The 20,293-nt window shown below is 45.1% G+C and overlaps 1 protein-coding gene across 2 annotated transcripts in view; it reads left to right on the top strand.

Moving 5' to 3' along the window:
• LOC142560922 (uncharacterized) overlaps window positions 1-20,293 on the top strand; it is a 384,720-nt gene that overhangs the window by 200,621 nt on the left and 163,806 nt on the right. For both annotated transcript variants that reach the window (XM_075673344.1, XM_075673343.1), the window contains exon 18: window positions 10,683-10,761. In XM_075673344.1, the coding sequence (XP_075529459.1) occupies window positions 10,683-10,761 (79 nt within the window). The remainder of the gene's footprint in view (window positions 1-10,682; window positions 10,762-20,293) is intronic.

Here is a 20,293-nt window from a genome sequence, read left to right as displayed (position 1 = left end):
TAATGCTCGAGAAATTAAGTGATGTGCTAAACAGAGGAAGACTGTGAAGGGAAGAACACAAGTGCAGTAAAAAAATTGCAGGTACTCGGCTGCTTTAAAGATAGCCTTTCCTGTGTGTTTTTTTTTTTTTTGCTTTTAATTAATAACTTTTATTTTTACGCTTACAAAGTGAGGTTTTGTGACTGCTTTCATGTTTTCTAAAGGTCAATTGAAGAGGAATAGCTCCATCATGCTAAACAAGATTAATAACATTATATTTGCAAAGTTGGTAATGCAATTGCTATATGCAGGAAAATAATGCAAACCAAGTCTTAGCATTACAAAACGTCATAAAATGTGTAACTACTGTTCAAGAGTAACCATTTGGTAATGAAATTTGGAGATATTCATGTGAACAGTAGTTTCATTTATGTAACAGCAAATGAGTGGAATTATGAGGAAAATCTAAAATTTGTGATCGATTGAGCCTTAACCTTTTGCAGACGTATTGGGCCCATGCCACCATGCAAAAATATCTGCTCCAGTCACATGTTGCAAAGCACCTGACATGCACGCTTGCTCGCATTTTCCGGTCATTTGGGTTGGTCGTGCCATCTCTCGGCAGCCTTTTTCAATTACGAATTGCAGTTTTTGTTGTCTCCAGATGAGGGCAACAGTTTTTCAGATGCACTTGGAGGGATTTCGGTGCACAATTTGTGGTGCATGCTGCTGGCCGTATGGTGACGTTTTTGTCTGAGTATTTTATGGACAGAACTCGCATGAGTTTAGCGAGTCCAATGATGGCTTTAGCGCCGAGGATGTCGCCTTCAAATAATCATCAAATGTCCTTGGATGGCAGCGCATCGGAAGACACCGACTGTGCTGACCCAAGATGCAATGGTTTGTGTGGGATCGCCTACAATGTGGTGCGGGAGGCTGGAGACTGTGCGCTACTTCTTTTCAAGATTTCAAGAATATTCCCTTCACAGTGACAAATCCCGGCTCAAAGGTTGTTTTCTCCAATCTTCACAGTGAGCTTGACTATTTCGAGCTGTTTTTTACCCATGAGCTTAAGGGAGAAATTGTACAAGAAGTGAATCAGTATGCAACGGAGAACAATGCTTCCTGAATGCTTGGATGGCAAGCCACACTTCATATATAAGAATTCAAATGGTAACAGCAAGGACTGCACTGTGAGCAGCGATAGCAAGAAGTAAGGCAGCAGGAAGGAGACTGTTTCCTACATGCAATGGGGGAGAAGGCAAATCCTGGCCTCCACCCTGGTGACAGCTTCGAGCGTTATCATACTGTGCTCAAATACTGCTGACAGCCAAAGGTATTGAGAAACCTTTCTCAAATAAATCCCCTAAGTGTGTTTTTGTACCTGAGAATTTCTTCTGCATTTTTTCGATTAATTTATTCATTTATTTATTTATTTATTTATTTATTTATTTATTTATTTATTAGCATTTATTAGATTCGAAGACGAATTGAATAGGACATTATTCGACTCGTGATTCAAAAATTTCTAGTATTCGCACACCCCTAAAAAACCAAGGTAATATGTGCTGTTTGTCTTGAATGTGAGGTTGTTTGTCTGACCCGCGAAGGGGAGCATTACATTGTGGTAGGTTGGCAAATCACCTCTGTGGAATCCCACAAGGTGGAGGGTGTCATGAAAGGGAAAGTTGTCATCCACCCAAATGTAGCACAAACCTACAAAAAAACTCATACAGGTTTCTCAAAAAGAAAACTTCGCCGTTGAAGACAAATTCATCCTAGTCCAGGGTTCGAACCCGGGACCAATGCTTTTCTGGTGCAGTTGCTCTACCATCTGAGCTAATCAGGAGCCTAGAAGATGTCAGCATGAAAGTGAACTAGCCGACAACTCAGAGCTCAGAGACATGGCTGCAAATCAGTTATGGGGATCCCCACAACGTGGAGGAAGCATTATGAAAGGAAAAACCGAATGTAGCACAAAGCTGCATCGTGCTAATACTTTCGGGTGGATGGCAGTTTTCCCTTAACTTGTACAGTCGAATATTGATGATACGAATCTCGCGAGGTCACAAAAAATATTCGTATTGGCCGAAATTCGTATCATCGAAACAATTAAAACTAGCTAAATTAAAGAGTCGGAGGTGAACTCACTCTGGCACACGTACGTAAAAAGCATTTATTTCTAGAAGAAAAAAGTCTCTAATGTCCTTCCGCTTCTTTTTCTTTGTCAGGTCACTTAGCAGACTTTGTTCAAATCCATAAAAACGCGTGCACATGTCATCGGTGATTTCATCCGCGGCCATAGCCTGCCTCAGAACTTCGAGCGCATGCAGCGTTTCAGCCGCCAGTGGTGGGCCTTCCCTGTCGCCCACGTCTAACACAAAGAATGCGACCCGAAGCAGAGCAGCTACTTCATCTGATGGCACGCGGAAAAGGAGGAAAAGCACAAAAGCAACAAAAGTGCCACCGCTTCAAACTCTTCGCGCCCAGTCATGGCGTCTGCGCTGTCCGGCGCCACGTCCGTGCCTCCGCACCAAAAGAGAAAGGGAGAAATCGTGTGACTGCGCGCTGTGCTTTTTCGCTGCCATCGGTGGGGCGGCGTTTATTAAGGAAAGCCTTTAATGGCTCATGCTCGCGGTCACGTCTGTCCATGCGCTGGAATCATGCCAACTGTGGCCTCTCCTCCGTGCAGCGGCGCAACCTCCTCCTCTCCTTAGCAACCGGCACACCGGTGGGGGGCGCAGCTGTGCATAGCAACAGTGACGTAACACAATAACAGTACAACGAGTGCGCGTCGGCGGTGGCAGCTGCACCGCCGCTCCTTTTCCAGACGTCTCATTGCAGTCGAGTGAGTGAGATGCATAGTTCCGAAGCAGCCCAGGGATTCCGCACCAAGCAATTCGGGGAAGCGGCAGCGGATGCCAGATTCCCCAAACACCAAACTCCAGAAGAACAAGGAGCAAATGCGCATGCGACGACTGAACATGTCACCAGATGCGAAAGTAAGGGAGGCAGAACAGCAGAACGAAAGCGGCAACAGCGACAGGCGATATTGCCGAACACCAAAGCAAATGAATTCGAGCGCAGATGGCAGCAGCGACTGGCAATGTCACCTAACAGCAAAGCCAGGGAAGCGGAGCGCAGACAGCAGCAGCGTCTGGCTTTCGCCAAGCACACTTTAGAATTTCCAAAGTATCTTCGGTAATTTTGGTATCAACTGACGCTGGTCAAAAATTGATTCGTAACAACCGTTCTCTAGCAGGTTGCAAAGTAATGGGGCTCGGCCGGGACCACAGAAAATTCATATCATCCAGAAATTTGTATTAGCCTTGATCGTATCATCGAGATTCCACTGTAGTGTGTGCTGTTTCGTGACCTTCTGTGCTCTTTTTGACGCTTAGGAGAAAGAACAGTGGTGTTCTAAAGTTGTGGAGAAGCCATGGCCAAGAAAAAATTAGAGACACTTGAGACGGCTTACGTGTGGGAATGCGAAAGCATTTTACAGTTTGTAGACCTCGTGACATATGAACACGCTTATTTTATACCCTCGCAACATAGTGCCACCTCTTCCTCATTGGCTGCTCCATCACGTGCCCAATGACACACACACTAGGCCATGCCTTTAGTCAACCAGAACTGTGGAGCTGCCATGGCTTCAGGGAAGCGGGCTCGTCTCATCCCAAAGGCCTGATTTCGATTCACACCTAGATTGAAATTTACGAAATTTTATTTTCAAAGCCGTTAATTTACTTTGTTTACAGTAACCTCCCTAAGAAATTCGACCCCGCAAATGCTCTACCGGTGGCCTAGCGGTAGAGCATCCGCCTCGTACGCAGGAGGTACCAAACTCAAATCCCAGTGCCGTCGGAAACCCACAGGTTTTGTTTTAATGGGTAGAGATGTTCTCTGGCCTGGTGCTTGGCTCTCGTGGGGGTCCAAATCTCAAATAGGAGGCCCAATAGAGATTTACGCGCTGTCTCTGGGCGCTTGGTTGTCCAACCGACGGGCTCGTTGAAGAGCATCTGCTGCGGCTGTGGGAGGCAAGTGCTGCCGCTGGGTACCTATCGGTAAAATGCGTACCAGAATGCTCCCAGCCTGGTGCTCGGCCATTACGGGACCTCAACGCTTGGAAAGGGGTGTTTGTCCACAAACCGAAGGCGTCCCCACCTCAATAGGTGCACTTGGGGCGCCACATGGGAAATCGTCGCCATGGGAGCAGTGCAAACACCACCCTTTCTTTTTTGTGCTTACGAGGGTTTCAATAGAAGTTCAGGGCGCAGGCTCCTTTTCCACACGTGTCACTCCCCCAAAAAAAAAGCCAAGCGCCAGGCTCGTGTACACTGATACCCATTTGAGAACAAGTGGGTGCCCGACGACGGTGGGAATCGAACCCAGAACCTCCCGCAGCTGAGGCGGGCACTCTACATCTAGGCCATGGCTGTGGTATCGGCCATTTTCGGTGCCACTCGTTGCGGACAACAGCGCCAGCTGTTCTGCCTCGTGGGACACGTTATGCTTTCGCATTAAAACCATTTCAGTGGTGCAGTGACAAGGGAGGAGTTGTGGTGTGCTGGGGAGGCACGTGAAGGAGGGCATTGCGTTTACTTTAGTTTACCCCTGTGAATGTAATTCTGGGAAACGACAACAGCGCAGACAAGATCCCTGGGATTGTCCCCCGAGAACTTTAAAGTTGATCTTACCCTAAAATGCATGGATCTGCTAATTGCATGGACACCTATGGACTCAAGCTAATGTTTTCTCTCGACGATACTCTAGACAAGTTTGTTACTGCATCTCGCAGTGGGGATGCAATTGACCACATCTTTGCCTCGTGTGTTAGGTGCCGCAGTGCGTGCGAGTACATTTCGTTAGCCACTTTCGTTAGCCACACCGGCCTATCTTCATATTACCGGTATCCTCGCACGCTCCTTCTTTATGGTAAGACAATGCAGATGCCATGCAAGCAGATACGATGACTGTGCATCCTTGTATATTTCTCTCGTCACTGTGTCCGCCTTTTCGAACGTGCACTTTTATTCATTTGCCTCCCCTGGCCCCTCCCCCCTTAAAACTCAGTGTATTTTATTGTGATAGCAATTATAGAGACACTCCAGGTGCATTTTCGTTGTCGATGTCTCCGTAATGGCCCACTTTGACGGTGGATGCGTACGCCGCCGCCGTGTGGGCCTTATCTTGAAAGCAAGCAATCTGTGACGAGTGCTAGGTGCGCCAAGCACTCGTAGCTTCGTGTGCACTGTATTCCTTCCGTTTAACTCACATTGAAATGAGAAGCAACATGAAGGCAAATTCGCTCGCTGCTGCGGGCGCTCTTCCTCACGCCAACTTTTTGACAGCTATTGTACTCGCTCATAGAATGAGATGTGTTTGTTCGCCCGTAGGTGTGTGAAACCATGCTTGTTAATTTAGTTAGTAAGCAAATGTTTACGAGTTTATATGGCCGACAAAGCGGCCATCCTTGCTTTGTAGAGCTGTCCAATAATTTACTATTGCAATCGATGCTTTGCCTTTCATGCAAAACTGAAACTTATTATTGTTAACAGAATTTTTAAATGTCGCCTGTGACATGTAGTGTAATTCTACTGCTTGAGCTAGATGACTCTCAGAGGCAGACATTATTTGCACAAGAAATGAAAGGGCATATTTGACTAATTAATAAAATCTCACTAGTTAGCTTTCAAATTAATTACTTTAATCCACATGTTGCAATTTGTGAGTTGTTGCCAGTGACTTTAAAGTCATATCCACTTGAAACGAATTCTGTAGATTGCACCTGTTTCGAGATATGGGTTCCCAAAATTTGCGATGCAGTGTGTTGGTGTTCCGGTAACTTTTGGCAAGTTTGACTGCACTTATTTCAAAATTGGTGCTGTAGATTAAAAATTAATTTGAAGTGGATGTGCCTTGCGAGTTCACTGGCTTCAGTTTATTACAATATGCACGTTAAAGTAATTGGTTGAAAATTTAATGAGTAATATATTGTTAGTTATTAAATTATGCTTATTGATTTCCAGTTTAAGTAATGTGTACCTTCTTGAGTATTCCAGCTCAGTAAGTAGATTAGTGTTAAATGTCAGGTAATTTTTAAAAGTATATGTTAATGTTTAAAGAAAGCAGTAGGTATGTTCGCCTTCATGAGCAACAAAAAAAGACACCGTACACTTGTACATTCCATGACACTGCTTTGAGGGGGGGACATGGGTTGTGGAGATTATTTCCTGCATCTTATGGCCAAATCTGATGAAAATATACGAGCTTACTTAGTTTTTCGTACTGATTTCAAGAATGCAATAATTTTTCTTGTAGGTTCATTAGTTCAGGAGATTGACAGTGCTGCCACTCTATTGTTTCCGGAGACAATGAAAAAAAAACTGCTCAGCAGAAAGGGAATATTATTGCATAGCTAGATACTATAATGTGCAATAACTGTAATGCTGCAAAAAGTTTTCAAATGAAATTTTAATTGGCCATTCTGCAGGTGATCAAAATTCTTTCCTTGACCTAAGGCTACCACACCAAAAGAAAATTCATAATATGGAAATATACATACGCACAAGTTTGAAATTCTGCTCTCAGCACTTTGTAATATATAGATTAGGCTTTCTGCTAAAGAAAGAATTAGTGCTCTAGCTGTTCTAGATCATGAGATATCACTTCAACAGTCTGGTGAAGTGACCCAAAAACATGTTTTGAGAAAAGTGAGAAAACGTACAAAACCCTACTTTATTTACAAATTTACAGCTGTAACAGCTCAGTAGGCGCAAGGCATGTAGTCCTGCTGACTCCCAGCGCCTGTGTGCCGCTTTTTGAGGGACTGGTGCAAATTTTCTGACGCTTTGCATTTCTTGGCTGATGCTGCCATTCGACACCTATCTTTCTCGGCCATGAGGGCGCGACTTTGCTCGCTCGGATTTAGACATAGTTCTTTCATTATGTCCTTTGAGGCCCTTGCACACAACGATGTTCCCAGTATGACCCACGTTCAGTTCGGCGTAAAGTTCGCGAACCGACCGTGCGCAGTCACTAAATAAATATTTAAATGAAAATAAATGGGTTTTGAACTCACACTCACACGCCCCTACATCCAGTCATGATGACCACGAAGTCGAAAGCTTCTATGCGGACATGGAATCGGCGATGGGTAAGGTCAAATCAAAATACACTGTACTGATGGGCGACTTCAATGCCAAGGTAGGCAAGAAGCAGGCTGGAGACAAGGCAGTGGGGGAATATGGCATAGGCACTAGGAATAGCAGAGGAGAGTTCTTAGTAGACTTTGCAGAACAGAATAATATGCGGATAATGAATACCTTCTTCTGCAAGCGGGATAGCCGAAAATGGACGTGGAGGGGCCCGAATGGCGAGACTAGAAATGAAATAGACTTCATACTCTGCGCTAACCCTGGCATCCTACACGATGTGGACATGCTCAGCAAGGTGCGCTGTAGTGACAGGATGGTAAGAACTCGAATTAGCCTAGACCTGTGGAGGAAACGGAAGAAACTGGTACATAAGAAGCCGATCAATGAGTTAGCGGTAAGAGGGAAAATAGAGGAATTCCAGATCAAGCTACAGAACAGGTATTCGGCTTTAACTCAAGAAGAGGACCTTAGTGTTCAAGCAATTAACGACAATCTTGTGGGCATCATTAAGGAGTGTGCAATAGAAGTCGGTGGTAACTCCGTTATACAGGATACCAGTAAGCTATCGCAGGAGACGAAAGATCTGATCAAGAAACGCCAATGTATGAAAGCCTCTAACCCTACAGCTAGAACAGAACTGGCAGAACTTTCGAAGTTAGTCAACAAGTGTAAGACAGCTGACATAAGGAAGTATAATATGGATATAATTGAACATGCTCTCAGGAACGGAGGAAGCCTAAAAGCAATGAAGAAGAAACTAGGAATTGGCAAGAATCAGATGTATACGTTAAGAGACAAAGCCGGCAATATCATTACTAATATGGATAAGATAGTTCAAGTGGCTGAAGAGTTATATAGAAATTTATACAATACCAGTGGCACCCACAACGATAATGGAAGAGAAAATAGTCTAGAGGAATTCGAAATCTCACAGGTAACGTCAGAAGAAGTAAAGAACACCTTGGGAGATATGCAAAGGGGGAAGGCAGCTGGGGAGGATCAGGTAACAGCAGATTTGTTGAACGATGGTGGACAGATTGTTCTAGAGAAACTGGCCACCCTGTGTACGCAATGCCTGATGACCTCAAGCGTACCGGAATCGTGGAAGAACGCTAACATAATCCTAATCCATAAGAAAGGGGATGCCAAAGACTTGAAAAATTATAGACCGATCAGCTTACTGTCAGTTGCCTACAAAATATTTACTAAGGTAATCGCAAATAGAATCAGGAACACCATAGACTTCTGTCGAGCAAAGGACCAGGCAGGATTCCGTAAAGGCTACTCAACAGTAGACCATATACACACTATCAATCAGGTGATAGAGAATTGTGTGGAATATAACCAACCCTTATATATAGCTTTTAGCTTTTATTGATTACGAGAAAGCGTTTGATTCTGTCGAAACCTCAGCAGTCATGGAGGCATTACGGAATCAGGGTGTAGACGAGCCGTATGTAAAAATACTGAAAGATATCTATAGCGGCTCCACAGCCACCGTAGTCCTCCATAAAGCAAGCAACAAAATCCCAACGAAGAAAGGCGTCAGGCAGGGAGATACGATCACACCAATGCTATTCACAGCGTGCTTACAGGAAGTATTCAGAGACCTGGATTGGGAAGAATTGGGGATAAGGGTTAATGGAGAATACCTTAGTAACTTGCGATTCGCTGATGATATTGCTTTGCTTAGTAACTCAGGCGACCAACTGCAATGCATGCTCACTGACCTGGAGAGGCAAAGAAGGGTGGGTCTAAAAATTAATCTGCAGAAAACTAAAGTAATGTTTAACAGTAGAACAGCAGTTTACGATAGGTAGCGAGGCACTGGAAGTGGTAAGGGAATACACCTACTTAGGGCAGGTAGTGACGGCGGATCCGGATCATGAGACGGAAATAATCAGAAGAATAAGAATGAACTAGGGCGCATTTGGCAGGTATTCTCAGATCATGAACAGCAGGTTGCCATTATCCCTCAAGAGAAAAGTGTATAATAATTGTCTTACCAGTACTCTCCTACGGGGCAGAAACCTGGAGGCTTACAAAAAGGGTTCTACTCAAATTGAGGACAACGCAACAAGCTATGGAAAGAAGAATGATGGGCGTAAGGTTAAGGGATAAGAAAAGAGCATATTGGGTGAGGGAACAAATGCAAGTTAATGACATCTTAGTTGAAATCAAGAAAAAGAAATGGGGGCATGGGCAGGACATGTAATGAGGAGGGAAGATAACCGATGGTCATTAAGGGTTACAGACTGGATTCCAAGGGAAGGGAAGCGTAGCAGGGGGACGGCAGAAAGTTAGGTGGGCGGATGAGATTAAGAAGTTTGCAGGGACGACATGGCCACAGTTAGTACATGACCGGGGTTGTTGGAGAAGTATGGGAGAGGCCTTTGCCCTGCAGTGGGCGTAACCAGGCTGATGATGATGATGATGATGAACTCGCTTTCTGTTTCAGTCAAGGCTACTCGTTTTCACCTTCAGTGGATGCTGTGTACAACTTCCAATGTGACCTTCGATTACGTCAAGAAAATTCGCACCTAAACTAGGCACGAAAGCCTCGCTTTGTTTAGATGCCAACACTGCGTTGGGTCTGCATAATATATATTTTTTTGTTCTTTTTTAATGGGAAAATTTTTGCAGTGCTGAAAAGGTGACCAGAGTCATCAGATGTGTCTCTTGTGCCGAAATGCACTGAATGAATAAAAGAGCAACAGCTCTATTCCTCAAACTGTGCACACAGACCCAGGGATTGAGGACTGCCGGGTGCATCAACATGCGCCGCTAGCAATTAAGTTAACCTATATTATTTATGCCGAGAAGTATCCACCTTCTTTATCAAATGTTAGCACTGCGAACAGGGGTGAAAATAAAGAAAGCATAAGTACACAACTACAGACATTTCCCAACACAACAGATTATGTCTGCATGATGCATACGATAGCTACAATAACATGACAACTAATGTGTGTGTGCAGAGGATCGAGTAAAAAGGCAAGCAAACTACTACATGCTACTTGATTGGTTTGCAGAATAGTACTCACGCATGAGAAAAATCCAAGGATTTTTGTACACCTTAACAAAAATGTACGTTTACCACGATTTTGACTGCACGGTCGGTCGCGGGCTTACAATCGAGGTGCTGTAATAGGTGCAAAACTTCCTGAAAAACACCATCTAAGACGTTACGAAACCAACAGATAATGAAAACAAGAAAAGCATAGATGAAGTTATTTGTAGATTTGCTTAAATTGTAGCATAGAAATGATAAATAAAAAGAAATTAAAGTGAACAAAAACACACCTTGCCAATAGTGGGAGCACGTGCCCGGCAGCACGAAGGGGAATTCGCTCAGCGGTGTTGCCAGCGTTCTGACAGCGAGTGTCCGAGGTCATCAAGTGAGATGTGTTTGTGTTTGCCTGTGCAGCCATGGCAATGTGCTTGTTAATTAGTAAGCTTACAGCAGCTGATAACCTTACTTCATATAGCTGTCTAATAATGTGCTGTCACAATCAGTGTGCTGGTGAAACTTTTTTTTTCCAGCCGGACATCCTCTCGGGGGATCTTCCTGTTTGAAGACGAGGACGGAGTGTCCGGCCCATCTGCACGTGTTCTTGAGAAGGTAATTTTAATTGTTGCGTGGCCTGTTTGTTTCTTAAGGCCAATACAGATAAGTGCGCATGCCTGGGCTCCTCAAAAATTTCCATAACCACTATTTGGCATGTCAATTGGCTGAGAAAAGAGCGCCTGTTGCGCTTTATGTAATAATTAAAAAGATCGTTTTGTTGGCATTATGCACTCAGCTTTCGTGCGGATACTCATTATTAGCATACTCTGTTCCGCTATCACAAGAAGTCAGCTGCAAGTGATCGGTCTGTGCCCCACTGCACGGCTGCCGGTTATTTATTTACAGTGTAGACCCCTTATAACGTAAGCCACCAGGATGTTTGCATCTGTTTGAATGTGCAAACATTGAGAGGTTAGCATCCTAGGGCCCACGGTGTTTGCATGAAACAGACTGACCCATTGGACCACAGATATTCAATGAACATTCAAAGCATATCCTACTATGGATATTTTTATTATTTTTGATATATTGATGTCTGTCGAATATCCCCAGAAGTCCTGATGACGTACTACAGATTTCCGTAGGATAGTTTGACACATGAAAAAGCACATCCATCATACATTAAAATCGGACATTCGTATGTCCATGGGACATTTGAACATAAACGTTTCCTATGCAAAATGTCCAGTGGATGTCCTAAAAAGTATACCTTTCAGGCATGCACTCAAACCTGGTTATAACAAAACTAGGCATAAATAAATAAGGGATATATAGCAAAGTAAGTTCATTTCCCCTTCCTATTCCCATAGAGATCCATGTATTTAAAACCTCGTTTTAACGAAGTGAATTTTTTTTTTATTCGTGCCTCAAATACCCCATTTGAGGTTTTACATGAGGGGTAGGCATATTTAGATAATATTTTCAATAAATGCCTTGAATGATGAATGACTGGAGTGGCACACCGCTTCGGCAGGTAGATGATTCCAGCCTTTCACTGTTAGAATGAAGAAAGAGTTAAGATGAGCGGTGGTGCGAGCTGGAGGGGGATGAACAGCCTTTGAATGGCTATGACGGGATGAAGTTTGATGCGCAGGCGTGATGTCGGTCTGGTGAAGCAGCGAGTGATAAAATTTGTAGAGGAGGCACAGTCATGCTGTTTTGCAGTGGTGCTCGAGGGTTGGAAGGTTCAGAGATGACTGAAGTTTAGTAATGCTAGTGTGATAAGAGTAGTCAGAATGAATGAACCTTGCTGCACGATTCTGTATGGATTCCAGTGCTGTTGCCAGGTTAGATTGGTGTGGGTCCCTCACTGAGCATGCGTATTCCAGTTTGGGTCGAACGATTGTTAAATAGGCGAGTAGTTTTACTGAGGGGGGAAACAAGATTTAGATTACGCTGCAGGTAGCATAGTACACGATTGGCATCATTGCTATGCTGCAAATGTGCGAGAACCAACCAAGGTTATTGGACGAGTTAATACCTAAGTACTTATAAGAAGTCACAGCACATATTTCCGAACCAGCGATAACGTAATTAGCTGAGATAAATGATTGGCGACGATGGAAAGTAAGTAGCGATGTTTTTTTTTACCTTGAGGGACATTAGCCAATTATTACACCAAGTTTCAATGATGTTAAGGTCGGACTGGAGAGCACAAGAATCAGCGTCGTTAGTAATAGGATGATAGATTACACAATCATCCGCAAATAAACGAATTTTGGAAGAACAATCTATCGGTAAGTCATTAATGTATATTGTCCTGCCAATGGATATAATGAGCTAGGTTCGTCTTCGAAACCAAAAAACACCCCATCATTTGCTGCGGCAGTTCAAAACTCCCCCATCCCCGCATCGAATACAAAGTCGAGCAACACTGGTCTTTCTCACCACCGCGTGTAGCTATGCATCTGCACATGAGCAGCAGTTCACTATCTCACTTCTCCACTGACCCCTCTCTCCTGCGCGTGCCTGGCTGCGAGAGCCGCATCACACTGTGCGGCGGTGTAAAAGATTACTGCATTCACTCTACTGCATGGTGCAGCTGGGCATCTCCTCCAAGATCTCCCTCGCACATTCTTGGGGATCGTGCGGAAGCCTGTGAGAGTCGCGCTATGCTGCGTGGCTAAGCATGGCTGTGCTTGAGATTAGTGCATTCGCTTCTCTTTCTCTACGGCCCGCCCCGCAGGCAGCCGTCGCCGGACCTGGCCTGCGAGGCCTTTCCGGCGCAATCTTGGGGGTCACGCCCATGCCATGCATTCCCTTGTCCTCCTCCCTGCAGCGGGCCATGCAGGCTGGCTGCTGGACGTGGCCTCCCAGATTGCATTGCCACCGGTGCATTCCCAGAAGCCACAAGCTAGCCAAGCCAATTTCGCTTGCCACTTCGATCACATGGTGGAACGCCATGTTGTATGCTGCTCGAACGCGATGAGCCGTGTGGAAAGCAGACACGAAAGACCATCACCATGGAAGAGAAGGCAGGAATCTAAAGGCAGTTGCATCAGGGCCCTAAGAAGTTGCGTGTTGCAGCACATGCAGATTATTATTTTGTTGTTCTGTTAAACGTTCATTGTATGCGTGGCCCTGTACCAGTTCCATGGGCCACAATGCCGTCTTCTTATTTCCATGTTTACAGTTGTGCACCCCATTTGCATATATTGCAGTAAATGGCAATAGTGTATATAACGAAGTAATGGATATAACGAAGTAATTTCGGCCCCCCTTCAACTTTGTTGTAACAAGGTTCTTGTTTTTGTTTTATTCACTTAAACAAACATCTGTTGACGCTTATTATGGCAGACCTGCTCCTGGTTCCTAATTTGGACGAGATCATAAAGTTCCTACTGAAGGATAACACATTCCTTCAAGGATAACATATTCACACTATCAATCAGGTGATAGAGAAATGTGCGGAATATAACCAACCCTTATATATAGCTTTCATTGATTACGAGAAAGCGTTTGATTCTGTTGAAACCTCAGCAGTCATAGAGGCATTACGGAATCGGGGTGTAGACGAGCCGTATGTAAAAATACTGAAAGATATCTATAGCGGCTCCACAGCCACCGTAGTCCTCCATAAAGCAAGCAACAAAATCCCAATAAAGAAAGGCGTCAGGCAGGGAGATACGATATCTCCAATGCTATTCACAGCGTGTTTACAGGAGGTATTCAGAGACCTGGATTGGGAAGAATTGGGGATAAAAGTTAATGGAGAATGCCTTAGTAACTTGCGATTCGCTGATGATATTGCCTTGCTTAGTAACTCAGGGGACCAATTGCAATGCATGCTCACTGACCTGGAGAGGCAAAGCAGAAGAGTGGGTCTAAAAATTAATCTGCAGAAAACTAAAGTAATGCTTAACAGTCTCGGAAGAGAACAGCAATTTACAATAGGCAGCGAGGCACTGGAAGTCGTAAGGGAATACATCTACTTAGGGCAGGTAGTGACGGCGGATCCAGATCATGAGACGGAAATAATCAGAAGAATAAGAATGGGCTGGAGTGCGTTTGGCAGGCATTCTCAGATCATGAACAGCAGGTTGCCATTATCCCTCAAGAGGAAAGTATATAATAGCTGTGTCTTATCAGTACTCACCTACGGGGCAGAAACCTGGAGGCTAATGAAAAGGGTTCTACTCAAATTGAGGACGACGCAACGAGCTATGGAAAGAAGAATGATAGGTGTAACATTAAGGGATAAGAAAAGAGCAGATTGGGTGAGGGAACAAACGCGAGTTAGTGACATCTTAGTTGAAATCAAGAAAAAGAAATGGGCATGAGCAGGACATGTAATGAGGAGGGAAGATAACCGATGGTCATTAAGGGTTACGGGCTGGATTCCAAGGGAAGGGAAGCGTAGCAGGGGGCGGCAGAAAGTTAGGTGGGCGGATGAGATTAAGAAGTTTGCAGGCATGGCATGGCCACAATTAGTACATGACCGGGGTTGTTGGAGAAGTATGGGAGAGGCCTTTGCCCTGCAGTGGGCGTAACCAGGCTGATGATGATGATGATGAAGGATAACCCAGGAGCATGTTCTGGTTTCAGTATGGACGTGGAAGATTTGTTCTTTTCCCTTCCACATAACATACTACTGCAGTGTGTTCAGGAATGCATTGAGGAGGAAAATTCTGAGCGTGTATTTCAAAGTGAATGAGGAGCAGTGTGTTCAGGAATGCATTGAGGAGGAAAATTCTGAGCGTGTATTTCAAAGTGAATGAGGAGTTAACACTGGATCCTTTCTAGAACTCCCGTTTTTCTACCTTAGCAACACCTACAGTGAAACCCCGGTTATACGTCCCCCGGTCTTACGCAGTCCTGTCCAGGCAAGGTCCCCATAGAAGCAATGCATTAAAAACCCCAGGTTATCCGACGCAATTTTACACCTGAGCAGCGTTATATGACGACCCTCGCGAAGCGCGGGATGGAACAGTGGACGAAAGAAAAGTGCCACGGGTCTCTTTCCTCGCTCCGTCTCTCCGCATGAGGAGCACTTGATACTGCTCGACCAGTTCGCTCCAGTGCAGCTTTCTTCCTTGCCTTGTCTCATCGTTGGTTTCTCTCTCCCCTACCAGCAGCTGCCCGCGATGCTCGCTGTGCTCAAATAGCGCCTTTTATTCTCCACGATCACTTTCTCCCTCTCTTCTCGGTGGCGTCACCTCTCGTTGCATTGGGGAAGCATTTCTCTCTTTCCTGTTTCCCAGCAGCAGATCGCCAACAAGGCAGCGCGCAGTAACCTAGGTTTATCGCACGTGTTCTTCGTCGTAATCCTAGCGACCAGCGTTCAGCAGAGGTATTGAGTTGTGTGGAGCAACGCGACGCACAATGTCCTGAAAACAGAAAGTACTGTCGCCCGGTGATAAGCTGAATATTATCGAGGAAGCGGAAAAGAGGCATGAAGCCACGAAAGCCAGCATTGCCCGGGACCTTAAGATACCCGAATCTTCACTTAAGACGTTCCTGGCAAACAAAGCAGTGATATTGCATAATGCCAACAAGTTCGGGCTCAAGCGGTAAGCGGCAAAAGAAGGACAGCATGAGAAGTTAGAAAAAGTTCTTGTCAAGTGGCTGCATCAAGCACGGAGCTCTGCGATCAATGTTGACGGTGCCATTCTATAAGAAAAGGCGTCGAACGGGTGGCTGGATTGCTTTAAAAAATGAAACAAGATTGCGTACAGCCGCTCCTGTGGAGAAAGCACTTCCGTGGACGTTTCGACCATGAACGAGTGGATGGAGTCGCTGCCAGAGATGATTGCTGCAAGCCCTGCGACATTTTCAACGCCAATGAGAGTGGTATTTTTTTACCATATGTAGCCCGAGCAAACCCTTGCGTTTAAGGGTGACAGCTGTCATGGTGGCAAGCGTAGTAAAGAGTGTGTGACAGCACTATTCTGTGCTAACGAGGACGGTTCCGAGAGGCTGCCCGTGCTCGTTGTTGGAAAGTTTGCAAAGCCACCGTGCTTTAAGAACTTGAAGACGCTGCCGTGCAGCTACAACTTCAACAAAAAGGCGTGGATGGCGTCTTCGCTCTTCAGCAATTTTTTGCAGTAGCTGGGTAACAAAGTGGGTACTAAGGCGAGTAAAATATTGCTTTTCTTGGACAATGCACTGTGCCACCCACCCGATACGTCCAGCCAGAGGAACATAAAGGTTGTTTTTTTTCCACCCAACTGCACAAGCCGACTGCGGCCGCTGGATGCTGGCATCATTAAGTGCGTCAAGCAAGTGTACCAGAAGCGGTTAGTGCAGCATCAGCTGGCGGCTATGGAGTGCAGTGAGTCGGAAAAAAAGATCGCTGGGCTTGACGCCATGGATTTTATTGCCAGTTCGTGGAACGCAGTGTCACGAAGCTTAATTGTTAACTCGTTCAAGCACTATGGCTTTAGGCGAGAGACTGCCTCCTCTGCTGGAGACGGAACAACCTCGATGCCGCTCCAGGCCGATGCAGGCTTCGCCGATGACGATTTCAAGGGTTTAAACCTCACTACGACCTTCATCGAGTACGTGGAGGCCGACAACAATGTTGCGATCTTCGGCGAGGTGTCGCTGGATGACGCCATCGAGGAGGCTTTGTCTATTGCCGACACCGCGGCGACATTGGACGAGGACAACGACGACGCCACAGATGCTGTGCCCGTGCCTACCACATTCGCCGAGGTGCTACGGCACATAGACAGCATTCGAAACTTCATCTGTTCACGCGACGCCACAGAGGACCTCCTTTTGGGCGTTGCCTAACTCAAGCGAAAGCTCTTGGTTCACAGATCAAACAAGGTCCAAAAGAAACTTACCGACTTTTTTTTAAGGTTCGCGCCAGCTGGCGGCAATCAGGGCAGTGGGCAGTGGAGTGCCGTAAGGGTTCGTTTGAATAAAGCATGATTGGTACCTGGTACCTGTATTGGAAGGGGTAAGGGAATACATCTACTTAGGGCAGGTAGTGACTGCAGATCCGGATCATGAGACTGAAATAATCAGAAGAATAAGAATGGGCGGGGGTGCATTTGGCAGGCATTCTCAGATCATGAACAGCGGGTTGCCATTATCCCTCAAGAGGAAAGTGTATAACAGCTGTGTCTTACCAGTACTCATGTATGGTGCAGAAACCTGGAGGCTTACAAAAAAGGGTTCTACTTAAATTGAGGACGATGCAACGAGCTATGGAAAGAAGAATGATGGGTGTTATGTTAAGGGATAAGAAAAGAGCAGATTGGGTGAGGGAACAAACGCGAGTTAGTGACATCTTAGTTGAAATCAAGAAAAAGAAATGGGGGGGGCAGGGGCAGGACATGTAATGAGGAGGGAAGATAACCGATGGTCATTAAGAGTTACGGAATGGATTCCAAGATAAGGGAAGCGTAGCAAGGGGCGGCAGAAAGTTAGGTGGGCGGATGAGATTAAGAAGTTTACAGGGACAACATGGCCGCAATTAGTACATGACTGGGGTAGTTGAAGTATGGGAGAGGCCTTTGCTCTGCAGTGGGCGTAACCAGGCTGATGATGATGATGGTACCTGTACTGCAACATTAATTCTTATTGCATTTACTTTTTTGGGAATTTGGGTTTCCAAGTGCTGCAGAGTATGTTGGTAGTTTGCATTGAAGTTTCTCGTAAATCCATTGCATGAAATAAGTAGTATATTTATGGGCATAATTTATGTTCGGATTTTATGACAGCCGCATATTACGATGCTTTATCGTGGTCCTGAGAAAGTCGTATAATCGGGGTTCCAGTGCACATTGTTTGGGAAGGCCAAACATACATGCAAAAGTCTGGTGTGTGCATAGGAGTCAAACTAGCTCCAGTCCTAAGTAATACTTTTCTTAGCCGTGTTAACAAAGAAAAAGTGGAGAAACACTTGGCCGGTGATTTTCTTGTACTTTTCAAATCCCTTGAACCTGAAAGTGTGCCACATGCTCTTGATGTTCTTAAACAAAAGTGTTCAGGACTCAAATTCACGCATGAACTCCCAAAACATAGCATAGTGCAATACTTAGATTTAAAGCTAACCTTCGAACAAGACCACTTGTGTTGGCTGTGCTCCCCTATGAGCAAGAAGCCCTGATTGAACTACTGGTCATGCAACTCAAAACTCGTCAAAAATGGTATCGTCGTCAGCTGGCTGCATGAGTATGGCGGTCAAGAAGTCTTGTCATCATAAGATGAGCAGTAGTCTTGAGGCACAGGTACATCGATACAGGGAGGCCGGTTTCAAGGACTCGGTCCTTGTCTCATGTGCAGGCAAAATCCTCAGGAAGTTAAAGCCCTCCAAATGCAACTTGGAGCAGCGTAGTAGCCCGGTTGAAAGGAGCAAAAAAGAAAGTAGCAGCATTGCCATAAGTTCATTTTCTCTTGTGCAGATTTAAAAAAGTAGGGGCCAGATATGGTGTCAGTTTCATTTTCTGCTCCTTGTAAAGTTGGTAAGGTGAGAGGAGCTGTCCAAAGAAAAAGAGAAGGAATAGGAAAGAAAACAAGCTGTAAAATAAACCATGGGAAGAAGCCCATGCCCTGTAATATTGCTGTTGTTTACCAAATCTTTTTGTCATGTGGCCTTTTGTACATAGGGTAGACAGGCCGATGCATTAATGTCAGGCTATCAGAGCACCAGAATTCTTTAGACAAGAAGTCTACAAACGTGGCAAAGCACTGTTTCAAATGTGAGTGCAAACCGTTCTTTGATGACAAAAAACCCTGTTTGTGCACAATGATAGCATTACAAGGGAAGCGGCAGAAGCATTTCACATAATGAGAAAAGGTAGTGGATGTGTTAGTCAGCCTTCTGTATCCTTATCTTTGAAGGAAATGGGCTTGCTGAACTGCGGTGACCGGTGTTAATCTCACCCACGACCATGAGGCAGTGTGCTGGGAATGACAAGTGCTTTTATTCACATCAAGCATGCATGCATGTTCGATGTATGGCTTTAAAAAGCCATCGTGTTTTTTGCAATAAACGCAGCTGTAGGTCAGCACCGTAGGTGTCCCATGTTCTTTTCTGTTGTCCGGTGTATGTATTTAGTGCTGTTTTTAAACATTATTTAAAACCACCAACTCGCCCAATCTGCCATTCTTCTTCAATGCAGTGTGCTTGAGCAATTTTGTGCCGGAATCTCACTGGGTGCTTGCATTCGCGAGAGGTTCAGCTGGTGCGTCACATAATACATTGGTTGCACCTTCTATGGCCTTTTCTGTGACCCTTTCCATGTCCCACACATAAATGGGCACATCTGGCCCTTTTTGCACTAATTTTCTTCAGCAGCGCTGCAAGACCAATCAGCCCTTCCTCCTTAATCTTGCAGCACCGCAGGCAAGAATCCACCTTGCAGCACATGCCATTCCTGTGGCCCTTAAGCAATGCCAACCTGCAGATTCGAGTGCTTTAAGGTCCTTGAGCATCCATCAACTAGTGTAATAGTATCCGCTGTAGTCAAGGAACACTTGGGGAAGAGTTGTCGCATTGGTGAATAATGCCAGTAGACTGTGGCACCACCAGAGGCGGTGTCTGGGACTGTGCAACTACAGTATATTAAACAGCATTTGGGGCTGTGCCAACAGTTGGTGAGCTAAGCAGGTTGTTCGTTGGCACAAATGAACATGCCACAGTTAGCTTTACCAGTGCCTATCTACATCAAGAATTTTTCATAGTAGAAGCAGCTCACATTCTCCTCAAGTCCTTGCCAAAAAACCGCAATACGTAGGCTACTAGTAGCGAGCACCTTCATAATTATTTCAAAACAGCATATCTTTGTTGAAGTTATTTTTCGTGCACTTGCAAGAAATTTAGAATGAAGCTTAAATAAATGTCTGTTTTCCACAAAGGCAAAATGTTAAAAATTATGGCAGGATGTTGCACTGCACTCCAGTTCCTTACAGGGTGTTCTAACGATGCGCAGAGGCGGCATGAGGCAGCATGCGAGGCAGTTGCTTCTGTGCAGCAGGAACCTGGCAGATATCAGTCTTGTCACAATGCCGGCCTGATTGGGGACACCAACAGCACTCTGACAGGCATAGCACCTCGATTGTGCACAAAATGAGGCTGTCATAAAAACATATTGCATTTGTCAGTACCAAATGAAAGGATTAGATCAATTTAGCT

This window comes from Dermacentor variabilis, chromosome 10, assembly GCF_050947875.1.
Source record: "Dermacentor variabilis isolate Ectoservices chromosome 10, ASM5094787v1, whole genome shotgun sequence".
NCBI lineage: Eukaryota > Metazoa > Arthropoda > Arachnida > Ixodida > Ixodidae > Dermacentor > Dermacentor variabilis.
The sequence above is the reverse complement of the archived record's forward strand: the minus strand, read 5'-3'. Positions and strand labels throughout refer to the sequence as shown.